Below are 13,275 nucleotides of genomic sequence, written 5' to 3' on the forward strand. Positions count from 1 at the left end.
CCCGATCAAAAGTGTACCGGCTTAGAATTTACAGCGGACGGTAAGCACTTGTGCGTGTCCGATATTAGCGGAAAAGTTATAGTGTATGTTTTGTCGAACATTTCGTCACACGATACAGACGAAGAACAACATAATTTAGTGTATACCATCGCAAAAATCATATACGGTACAAAATATTTGCCCAGCGTGCTGATCAAACAACGAAAGGAGTTCGCTGAAGTGTTCATTAAACTGGATTACGAGAAATATGGACGTAAATTTTCCTAACTATTATAGAACTGCCATATTTGCATACTGTATACATGTATATTATGCGGTATTGTATTTACATATAGGCAACACATAATATTTTGGGTATTAAAAATGTTATAAGACAAATAATAATCTGCGTTCAAACGTAAAGTTTGTGCTGTGTTGAATTAATGTACTTATCAAAGTGTAATTTTTTTTCAAGACCTCGAATAATACAGAAATGATAATATTTTAAACGTTCTACAAACGATTGGGTACACCGAAAAGTTTGTGGGTTATCCTAATTTCAATAATTTGTCTAGATCCGTAGAGAGTCAATTTTAAGGAAAACTAAAAACTGATCAGAATTTCAAAATTAAGGCTAGAGAAATGTGTAAAATTTGGTTAACTCAAAATGTTCTGCTTAATCGTTTCAAAGAGTTTCAAAAACACCAAACAAATTACGAACGATTGTATTGAAAAAATTTGTGTTTTCAAAATTTAACACAATTCCCCAGCCTCACATTTTTAATAGTACCTAATTATAATATATTAAACATAAAAATTGAGCTGGGTAGATCGTATACTATTTTAGAAACTTACAGTATAGATGAGTATAGAGTATAGACTATAGACCAAACCAGTACTGGCCACATTAATTTTTTACATACATACAAGTACCTAGGTATTATGACAAGTGGCAGGCGAGGAAGATTATCTCATGGCTCAAGAGTTGCCTATATGTTGCTCCTTGTGTTTGAATAATCCCGACAAAAACATATTTTCCCAAATTTCAGTTTCCTATTAATATCTTTCCAGTTATATACTTTCCTGTTTAATATTTTTCCAGTTAAAAACTGCTCTGAATGAAATTTTATTGTGTTATATCTTTCCAGTAAATACTTTCCTGAAAAATATTTTCAGAATTACATTTTCCTATGTAATATTGTTCCAGTTCAATACTTTCTTGAAAAATATTTTACCAAAAAAATGTTTCCTGAACTTAATTTTGATACGTAATATCCTTCCAGAGAATAATTTCCTGAATAATATTTTCCCCAAAATATATTTCCAGAATATCAGTTTCATGTGTAATAATTTTCTTGCTAATACTTTACTGTATGTTATTGTTCCTGTTAAAAATATTCCCGGCTTTTACTTTCCCGATTTATGCGCCCCCCCCCCCCCCGAATTTTTACGCTAAATTGGTTTTCGACCAAATCGATTTTGGTTTTTGGTATAGCCCTAAAACAAATTACCATAGATACAATGTTTATATTAGCATTTTCTATACACCGCAAACAATTTCCAAATATTTTCACGTATTTTGAGCTGTTAGCGGACATTTTCAGTTTCCAATTTTATTAGTTTTTTTTTTGTAAATAAATGTCAATAAAATTGTATTTGTTGGGTAAAAAAGCTTGAAAATGTAATACAAGGCTACTGATATATTGTAACAATAACAGTTGAAAAATATTAAAAATATATAGGCATAAACTCTAAATTTTTTTATAAGCATTTAAATTTCGAATTTGGACAAAATGTATCAAATTTAAAATTTAAAAATGGTTTTTTAGTTAAAAATTTATAAAATATTCAATATTTATAGCTAAGGATTGAAAATTTAAAACTAGCCTCCCGGTAAGTAGGTTATCCTGTAACCATAAAATATAAAAACACAGTATTAATATAATATAAAATATCCTAGGCTGACAAACCATATCCGCTCAGAACCGTTTTTCGTATACATTTATATTACCTATATCATTGAACTCAAACTTAACAGCATCCATTACAGCCATCCACTTGTAACCTACTGTTCAGCAGACTTCCACTTATCTGTTTTATTTTTATTTCGTTTTTTGGAAAGTATTTTTAAAAACAATAATAGGTACATTTGTAATAAAAATATGTGATTTATATATATTTTACAATCGTTTCGATAGCTTTTTTAGAAAATTCTTATCCGAAAAACACTAGTACCTTATGTACCTATATACTAACACTGGTAGATTAGTCACTATCTACTCTGATATTTACAAGCGTCAAGCGACATTGACATGAAATTTCTACGGATTAAAAAAAAAATATTGGATATTATTTTGGCCTTTTGGAGTAAGAAACTATTTAGTCGATTTAGATCAGTTGCAAAATATTTGTCAAGAGTTATTTATTCTTTAAAATAATATATTTTGACCAAGAATTCATAGTAGGTACCTACATATAATAATTTATCTCTTTAAATAATACTTATTTAGTATTTGTGTAAAAAAAGAATAGCTTTTCGTTTAAATGAAAATGGTTTTCTTTGGCAGTATCATGATGCATGTGGCAACTGGCAAAAATTATCGAGACTAAATATCGAAATTGTTTATTCAATTTTTAGTGTATCATTATTTATTTTAAATTAATTACACCATCTTATAAAATATAATAAATTGATGGGCCCAACATTTTTTCGTAGACATTTTAAATTTAAATTTGCTAAAATATTGATTTTTGAATTTTTCATATAATGATTTTTGCTAGATATTACGTCTTATTATTATATAGGTACCTACCAATTGTTATTAAAATAATATTAAATTGAGAGAATTTAAACTTTTTGCCATTATGTATTGTTTTTTTCTACATTTTTATATATTCCATAACGTACTGGGCAATACATTTTCAAAATATTTTGACTAATTTAAGTTTTTTATATCACGGACCTATTCACACCATTCTACGCTGTACGCGATATTGACAATAATATAATAGGTAATAGGTATATTCTAGGTTTATGGCTAAAATAAATTCAACATACCCAACCTTCAACAAATAATACCTATCTCGTATAAATAAATTATAAAATATCCTAAGAAATAAGACTGACAACCGTCTCCACTCACTAATCAGAAAAGTTTTTTTGCAACGACCTATCGTTTAATTAAAATTTAATATAATATACTTTATAATACCTATATATAGGTACTCAATGACGAGGTTCACTCAAAATCTACAATAAAGCAGTTAGTAGAGCAACTTCTCCGGTATTTTAATATGTTATTCTTCGAGAAAAATGTTGTGAACATTTTTCTATTATTTCTTTCAAACTTTTTAAATGCATTTAATTATATTTTAGATTCCGTACAATCATTAGTCATTAGGTATTGTCTATAGGCACTTATGAAAACAAGGTAAATTAACAAGTTTTAGCTCATGATCAGGACTCAGGACTCAGGCACTCAGCATAACGTATTTTGGCAATAAACGATGAAGACGTTGATATCTCTTGCATACTTCTACCTATACATATTATAATGATCCAGCTATATATAACAATAGGTACCTATCTAATTTATTAAACGACAACTAAAAAAAAAAAAAACCAATAGGTTATTTTATCAAAGTTCAAAACATAATAAATTATTACAGTATAATACAAACATACAATGGTATATTGACGTTGTGTGTGTTTGTTTGTATTAGTAGGTACGTCAATTATTATAGTCACTTCAACTTAAACCTTTTTTATAGAGCTTAATTATATTTTTTACTACCTAATTTTTTAAAAACTAATTTCTGATCATAAAATATTATAAACGCATAAAATATCCAAAAATATTATACTATTAATTAGCCATGATATGAATGTAGTTGGTAACCTACGTCGTACGTGTAGTAATTCATAATGATTTATAGTTTAAACAAGGTTATAGATTAGGGTTACCATACGCCCCGGTTTGGCCCGGTTAAGAAAATTGAGAGCCAACATTTATCAGCTATTGAAATTATGATGCTTGTTGAAAATGTATTAAATATAATTAAGAATAAAAGAGAAGAAACATATTTTTGCCAACTGAAGTTGAAAACTTATTAAAGGAAATTGAAAAAGAAGGACACATAAATAAACGATATTTTGACAGTAAATGTGATCGTTTTTATGAAATTTGCTATGATTACATTTACAAATGGTCTGAATCAAACCATCATAATTTCAAATTAAAAGATTTGTTATGGGTGACACTCACTCCAAAAACAATTGTCACTTGGAGTAATGCAAAGAATTCAATACGATTATTAACTACAACTTGTAATACGATTTATATTGACGAAAACGATTTTTTTGATCAATTTAAAATGTTCGAAAAATATTTCAAAGAACAAAGTGAAGAATGGCATAACATAATATCACTCGAAGAACGTTGGTTATCAGCATTTAAACATTTTAAAGAACTTAATATAACATTTGATCGTCTATTATTAGTTGTTGAATTTTCTTTCTCATTACCTGGTTCAAATGCAGCAGTCGAACGTGTCTTTTCATTAATGAATAGCACATGGAAAAAATTAGATATAAGGACAGTTGAGGCCTCATTAATAATTAAAACAAGTTTTGATAACATTTCTTGTAGGTAGTCAATTTTACGAGTAAAAACTCGCCAAGAAAACATTGCTTCAAAAAGTATATAGTTCAGTAAAGTATCAAACAACTCAGACTTTTCTACCGACGGACAACACATCGGACACAGATTAAAAATGTTATATTTTATAATGTATTTTTTAATTTTTAAAGCTTCAAATATGATTATCTATATACCTACTACATAATGTGTGTTACCATTGATTATACATAGGTACTATGTATAATCAATGGTGTTACTAATTAGTAACTATATTGTATCATCAGAAAATCATTAACAAAAAAAAATAACAAAAATGTTGTCCCGGTTTTTGCCAAATAAAATATGGTAACCCTATAATATAGATATTATAATGTAGGTATTATATATAATATATTATAAAGTATACATAGTCTTCTATGCTAGAATATGACTGAAGCACAGTTTAAGGAGTAGGTAGGTACTCTTAAGTATTATTTAGGAATAAACTGTGACCGAAGACATTTAAAATGTACATAGATAACGACAAAAAATACGCTGTGAAAAGTCCGGTCATCGACCGATCTATTGGTTATTTATCTCGATAAGTCCGGTTTCCGGTATCCGGTTCACTACCATTCATCCGCACATATTATACCAAAGCTGCGTCGCGGTCGGTACGGTTTTTAAAGTTCATTACAAAATCCGTTAATTTTCTTGTCGAATCGTGAGGTAGGTAAGCTAACCAAGTTATTGACATTTGACGTTTAAAGTTCGAATTCATTGAACTTGTTGGCCTAACCTACCACATGCCTCGAGCTAAGATTTATACATCGATCTGTATTCTAAATTATAACTTTAATATCCGTACGGAACGGGTGTGAAACTGACCTGCGAGAATCCTGCACCAAAAGCAACGGTAAGTAATTTTATGTCGTAGGTATATACCAATGCCATTGATTATACTATATTTTAATATTTTGATTGTATTTATACCAAAATTATAAGTATTATTATAAGTAGGTAGGTACCTAAATCCTTACAATGTTATGCCCAATGCCAACAACGTTACCTACCTATAATGTTTGTCGTTAACGCCGGATATGTTTCTAAATATTATAGGTACCTACCTAGTAACAGCTGTGGTGGCATATAAACAGTTAAATAATTAACACAAAATATAGTGTAGCTATTTGGGTTATTTGGAATGCAGAGCGCAGATTCAAAATTTTGATAGAAAAATTAAAATACCTTTAAAAATACTAACCTATTGGGAAGACACAGATCTGTCTTCAAAGTTGATTAAAATCTGAATCTCTCAGTTTCAGTGGCGGGCCGTAAGGCTCAATTTTGACATAGCCGCGTCAAATATTCAAAGGGGTGGTGGCAGTAGGGCCGAAGTCTATGCTCAGGTCTGGGCTAAGGTCTTGGGCCACGGCTCAACCTTTTTCAGCCATATTGTATTTACCTTATAGGTACCTAACTTTGTTATAAGTAAATAATGTATATTATTATAGTATTGTGAGGTTGTGGTAAATACTTAAATATGAAATTATGTCATTGTAAATGTAAGTTCTGAGCCACTGCTCAGTTTTATATGCCTTTATATTTTGTATGTAGTAACCTATTAATATTATTTATTATAAATTGAAAAATTATGTTACTGGTAATTAAATTAATTTATGAGCTAAATATTGAAAGAAACATTTAAAAAGACGTTAAGCAATATAGAAATTTAGTGGTTTAATTATTAAAACACTAAAAAGTTTATAGATTTTCCAAATAAGTTTCAATAATTATATTTTAATTATTCATACCTGCGTTATAAAAATATATGCATAAATAGGTGTGTTGAACCATTGAGTCAAGATATAATAAAATTGTACAGGATGATCGATGATTCACCAAGCAAGCTCACTGCCTTTTTTCCTCAATAATGTCTTTGAGTACCTATATTTAAGAACTCTAAAAATCTAAATTAGTCAAATTCATTATTAGAGAGGAACATGGGCCCATGGGAACATGGGGATGAGCATATGTCTGGTAAATCATCCTGTAATTAAGTTAATTTTTGATTGCATCCAATATTTATAAATCAATTTATTTTATTCAGTAACAACATTAATTTAAAAAGTATTAACACATTTACACATAGAACACTTCAGAATAATTTTCTTAAATATTCCGTTCTTAGGTATTCTATAATTTATAAGCTACCTATAATCCAAATTTATATTTATTTATTTTCTACCTACATAATATTAAATATGTTATCTAATCATAGTTATATTAAATATGCTGTTTAGGTTATATAGATACTTTAGAATTACTAAATAATAATTAGAAAAAATGAATACCGGTGTTATGAAACTGAAGCTTAATTCAATTTTCCCAGGAACAACAAACATTTTGGTAGTTGGGATTATTATAGCTAAACAAAATCCTAAAGTAATTGTATCAAAACAAGGTAAAATAATATCATTTTAGAGCAAACTATTTTCTGTTAACATAAAACAATAAACACAAATATAATGGTATATTAAATTTCAATAAATGATTTATGTATAATTTTATGTTTCTAAATCATATTTAAATGTAAGTATAGTATTACCTTCCTAAAACCTAAACAATACGCATATATTGAAACAATTTTTTTTTCATTCATAATAATTAAATGTTTTATTTATTATTTTATAATTAAAACTATTAAAAATAAATCAGTACCTATAAACATTGATTATAAATATATATGTACTATTAATTATTATAATATAAATAAATATTTTATATATTTAAAAAAAAACTAAAAATATGAATGTGTACCTAATTATATATTTTTTAACAGATAATAGAGAAAAATCTGTCTTTTCGTTTACAATACGTGACTCTCCAGAAGATGTGGTTAATATAAGTGTTTGGGGTTCTAATGATTATACTACACGTTTATATAATAATTTTAAAATTGGAGATGTTGGTAAATATAAAATAATATGCAATATAATATATTAGATAGTGTCTGTAAGTTTTTGAAATTATTTATTTATGCTTATAGTTGACTTAGTTAATTCAAATGTTACTTATAACATGGGTATCAAAGATAAATATATGCCAAAAAGTTCTAGGTAAATATAAACTAATAAACTTAATGACATAAATGGTTATTTATATTGTATGTATACCTAACCTAACCTACCCATCTAATTTCATATTATTAAATATTTAGCCCATTCTATTTAACATTAAATGAAATGTCATCTCAAATGTTGCTACATGATACTCATGATTCTTTGAAGTATAAATATCTTCTCAGAATTCCTACTTGTCCACGACACATGTATATTAATATTGAGGATATCCATTCTAGTGGAAAAGAGATGAGTGGGAAATTTTGTTGTTTGTTGGCTGCAGTAAGATGTGTAAGTTATTATCAACTGACAACTTATCAAAAATACAAAAATAATACTTAACATCTAATTTAATATCAAGGTAAAGTTAACTAAATTAATAAAAACCAAAATTGGCAAGGAAGCGTTCTTAAAAGAAATTATTGTCATGGACAAAACAAACCCTACACTTGTAGTAAGAATTTGGGATAAGGAACTATCAGAAAGAGCTGCACAATGGATACCAAAAAAAACAAGTAATTAAATATAAAATTATACTGTTAAGTCATGACTTATGAGTTAAATGAGGAAACATTTTCTTTTCATTAAATATACCTAGGTATTAAAGGATTTTTTTTTTGTATTGAAACATCAATAACAAATAGCAATAAGATAAATTCAAATATATTAACTATTATTACTAACAAATATATATATATGTATATTTATCTAGTGTAAAACTATCAAATAGGTTTTAACTTTTAAGTATATAATATCATCTTTTCATTGAAAGATTATTTGATGATATTTTTATGAAAATATTGTCTTATACTATAATAGTATAATACCACATACTTCAGTTAATTGGTACTTTTTAAATAATTTAATTTAATTTAACTCAAAGTTATATTAGTATAACCTGCCATAACTCACAAGTCCCAATAATGTCTATAAATTAACTAAGCATGTCATTAAGTTTAAACTAAAAAGAAAAACATAATTAATTGGTATTTTTGTATTTTAGTCTTGTCTTTCTCAAATTTATACTTGGAATGGAATGTTTTTAAAAAGAGCATGACAGCTGTTGTTTCCAATAAAACAATTATTACCGAAGATCCAATTACAAATGAAGCTAACGATTTAAAAAATTACGCAAATACACACTTGACTGGCCTGTCTACTAAATTAAACATTAACATTCCCAATTGTAATTAATACTTATGTTTATGGTTATAGTAACTATTAAGTGTTAATAGGGTTGAAGGAAAATATGTGGTTCTATACTGTACATATTGTACTATTGTTGATTTCTAATATATTTCCTACATAACGAACATGCATATTATAGTTTTTCTTTTTATTATTTTTACATAATGTAAATATTTTAAAATTTAATTATATCACTCTATAATAGTTACCGATTACACCATATTAGAAATTTTATTATATTTATCTAATACGCATAATATAAAAATTTCATATTTAGGTTAGAATACTTTTCTGTCCAACTAATATTATAAGTATTTTTTTACATTTTAGTGTCAACTATAACAGACATCATGACTTGTAAACGAGTTTTAGTGAAGTCTAATGAAATTAGTAGACAATTTACAGCTGTCTTATATGCAATTGTGAGCAAGTTTAATATTGATGGACTGTCTCCATTGGTTTTAACTAAGTGGCAAGTAATTTTATTATTCTAAATTTAAATTGTAATTAACAGTTCTTGAAACACTTTGTGCAGTAATCTATGTGGTATGAATGTGAACAGTACATACTTAATGTGTCTTAATCCAGAATGTACTTCTAATTTTGAAATGGAAACTGAATCATATGAATTGGAAAGTATATTAAATATTCGATTATCAATAACAGATTCTACGGGCACTCTAGAAAACTGTATATTGCATCATCAAGTTGCTACCAAAATATTAAACGAGGTAAGTAATATTGAAAAGGAGGAATAAGTTTGGTATTGATGCTCCTAAAATAAAAATGTAGAAAGAATAATGGAATACTTTTTTCAATAGCGTAGAAACACTATCTATAAATATTTATAAATATTTCATTTGACTTTAAAAAAATAGTTTAATAATTGTAATAAATAAAACTTATCTATCATAGTTATATATAATATTTTTATCAGGTAAATTATTTGCAAAATATGAGCTTGAACCAAAGGACAGAATTAAAATGGAAATATTTATTCACTAACTGTATGATAAAATTAGTGGTAACAGAAGCCCATCCTGATGAAAAGTTAACAATTTTAGTAGTAGATATAGAAAACGAAGGGCCAATATCTAAATTTATATCATGTATACCAATATATTAAACTTAATGCACAATTTAAGTCTCAAAAATGTATTCTTGTATTTAAAAAGTATGACTTCATAATTTGTAATTAAATATTTTAAATGTAAAAAATTAGTTTCACAAAGCAGCATGTACATGTAAATACTAAAATTAAGTGGATAAAGTTTAATTACATTATAATTTATAACTATACATATAATAGTTTATTGCTTCATGAAAGTATACCTAATCCATACCATTATTATTTTTTTTAATTTTCATAAGATATTCAAATATTATACTTAATAATTAATAAACAACTATAAAAATTGTTTTTTTAGCTCTAAACTCCATCATAAATATTTAATTATTTATAACTTTTCCTCACAATTTACAGATATACAGTGCACACTCACCAGACAATTTGGAATAATAGTGGTGACGCTTTAAACTCAATAAATGAGCTAATGTTCTTTTTAAAATAAGCTTCATTGATTAGTTTACAATACTGAATACGTGGTTAATGCATATAGTTTATTTCAATACAATTTGTTAAATTATAAATGATTAGTGATTACTATTCAGAGAAACAAGTCTGGGAACCAATAACTGATAAACAACAGCCACGTTCCTCAAATAGCCATCTAGTTATTTGGGGAAGACTACAAAAAAAATTATTATATTTTTATACTGATAAAACAAAAGGGGAGTTAATAATATATAAATTAAACAAAAAATAAACTTAATTTTTATTACTTATAAATCCTACTAAAGTTGCAAACAACTTTAAAAAAAAATTGATTCTGTACTCGAACAATTTTTTTTATTTTTCAAGTCCAATTTGTAACAATTTTAAATAAAAAATGATTTTTTTATGTTCATTGAAAATGAATTCCTTCTTTATGAAAGGCAAGTAGTAATCTAAAACAATAAAAAAAAAAATTAAGTATATATTATATACAATATAAATGTTTAATGTTCAATCAATTAATAGTTTTAAAATATGAAATTATTTTACTGGCCAAAAAACAATTTCCCATTCATTGAATTTAAAATGAATACAAAGGTTTACTTACTCAATAAATTCATCAATATCCATTTTTCTTGCTCTTTTATCACAAAAATCATTTTTGTTTAAAACATCGTCCAGTTTTTGTTTAATATCAAAGTCGTCTTCTATTTTCTAATTTAAAAATAAATAATTAATATATTTATAAAAAAACATAGCAATATTATAATCTATTTTATTTTGAACCAAATTTTTATTAAAGGACTATCCAAGAACAAAAAGCTAAATCATTAGTACTTGGTATAACTAAAAACTAAATAGTCGAAAATATTATGTGTCACTTTACTCGATTAGTAGACATTTAAAAATGGTACGTATTGTCATGGGTTTATCTGTTGGCTCCCCGCAATACACACATTTCCTTGAAGTGTCTTATCATTTTATTTATCTATTAACACAAGTTTAGATATTTTCCTACAATTTGATACCAATATCCTATTGAAATAATAAATCTTAAAAGGTAGAAAATATTTATTACATTCATAAATTATACATTTTTTTTGTTAGTTCATAATATTTTACAAATAGACAGATAAACATATTGTGTATCCAGTATCGTGTATAAAATGATGGGTTAATTATCTCTGTCAATTTACAATTTTAAAATACCATTAACTCGCTTTAAAATTAAAATATAATAAAAAGCCTATGAGATTCCCAGGATAATAATCTTACCTTTAAATTTCATAAGAGGTTAACTCACTCTAATTTTTAAACTAACAGAGCCAAACGTGATCGACTGACCGTAAAATTTACTATGTTACACATTTGTAAGACTAACGTGATGTCTGTGTAGCATCCTCTTAAAGGGCATAAAAACCTAACCTAACTTGCAGGGTGGGGGGGTCCATTGCTGACTGTGTTTCTGAACTTGAACAGAGTACAAATACATACTACAAATTCAATCGTTAAATTTAACATTTTTAGTTTGTTTATATTTATCCTGATGTGTATTTGTGTTTATGAAACAAGTATGATTATAATTTTGATATACTTTCTAATTTGTTCTTAGTGTTCAAAACTAATAGAGTAAATATTGTTTAAACCGTTGATGTACCACGTCAGCAGTAGTTTTCAGTATATATTAATTATTAGGTAATAGTAGTATAATATATTTAATTTGAAATCACATTATTGAAGAAATGTGTGTATTGTAATACCAGTGGCCAGACGGCCAGCGGACGGAACCTGTGACAATCGCGCATAATTTTTAAATGATGCCTAAAATACAATTTGATTCAAAATATTTTTCAGTAAATTCTTCATTGGATAGTACTTAAACTAAAAATAAAAATAATGTTTTTAACTAACTTGATTTTTTAAAGAACAATAAACTCTATAATTTTTCTCTAATGTTACTGCAACAGCATTTTGTTTAAAAATTGCACCTAATGTTTTATTTTTTCTGGAGAATGCAATTCTTGTTAAGCCATCCCATTCGTTGAAGTTAATGGGAGGTGGTGGATTACGAGGTTCTATACGCACCACATTGGACTCTACTTTTGGTGGAGGTCTAAAATTATTTTTTCCAACCTAAAACATTTGAAAAAATATACATTTTAGTAATAAATATAAACATTTAAAAACTAAAAGAAATCTATAATTTACTTTCATTATAAGATCAACTCTAGCTAATAGCTGTGTGTTGATTGATAAACGGCAGTAAAGTTTGTCTCCAGGCTTGGCCACAAGACGATATGCGAATTCTCGTTGGAACATAAGTACAGCACACCGGAAAAAAGGCCTGTACAGAAATTTAAAGTTATGATTTGTTTTTGTTAAAGGTACGCATCAAGAATACGGCGTTATATTATTCTCTTTACATTAAGTAAATGATATCAATAACACTTGTTTAAGTACTATTTAAGTAAAATAATTTTATTTTGTGTCAACTTATAGTAAAAAATGTCAAAATACTTTACCTGTGTAAAAGTAACTTGAAAACCAGAGGAGATGATATTTGATACGGAATATTAGCCACAAGCACATTGAAAAATGGTAATTCAGATTTAAGGACATCTCCAACTCTTATTTGCAATTTATTTTGGTAAGGAGTGTTCATAACACGCTTTTTCAACTCGGCCACTAACCTAAGTATACAATAAATTATAATAAATTTCCATGTTTCATTAAAAATATATTGATTCATTTTGATATAAATTTTGGTTAAATATTCAGGTATTACATATTTAGAAAAAAAATACTTAGGGCC

The 13,275-nt window shown here is 26.8% G+C and overlaps 2 protein-coding genes across 2 annotated transcripts in view; one reads left to right on the top strand and one right to left on the bottom strand.

Moving 5' to 3' along the window:
* Positions 1–5,114: 5,114 nt before the first annotated feature.
* LOC100568835 (meiosis-specific with OB domain-containing protein) lies at positions 5,115–9,745 on the top strand. Its single transcript, XM_029487886.1, has 6 exons — positions 5,115–5,514; positions 7,441–7,569; positions 7,648–8,011; positions 8,082–8,235; positions 8,724–8,906; positions 9,239–9,745. The coding sequence occupies exons 3-6, from the start codon at positions 7,844–7,846 to the stop codon at positions 9,400–9,402; spliced, it is 669 nt and encodes a 222-aa protein (XP_029343746.1). The 5' UTR covers positions 5,115–5,514; positions 7,441–7,569; positions 7,648–7,843; the 3' UTR covers positions 9,403–9,745.
* A 764-nt stretch (positions 9,746–10,509) lies between these two features.
* The window catches only part of LOC100164336 (dimethyladenosine transferase-like), a 5,009-nt gene continuing 2,243 nt past the window's right edge, over positions 10,510–13,275 (bottom strand). Inside the window, 5 exon segments of the mRNA NM_001162716.1 lie at positions 10,510–10,915; positions 11,071–11,177; positions 12,375–12,596; positions 12,672–12,807; positions 12,986–13,153. Coding sequence (NP_001156188.1) covers positions 10,873–10,915; positions 11,071–11,177; positions 12,375–12,596; positions 12,672–12,807; positions 12,986–13,153 — 676 coding nt within the window. The 3' untranslated portion in view covers positions 10,510–10,872.

The sequence above is a fragment of the Acyrthosiphon pisum genome, chromosome X (assembly GCF_005508785.2).
Source record: "Acyrthosiphon pisum isolate AL4f chromosome X, pea_aphid_22Mar2018_4r6ur, whole genome shotgun sequence".
Lineage (NCBI taxonomy): Eukaryota > Metazoa > Arthropoda > Insecta > Hemiptera > Aphididae > Acyrthosiphon > Acyrthosiphon pisum.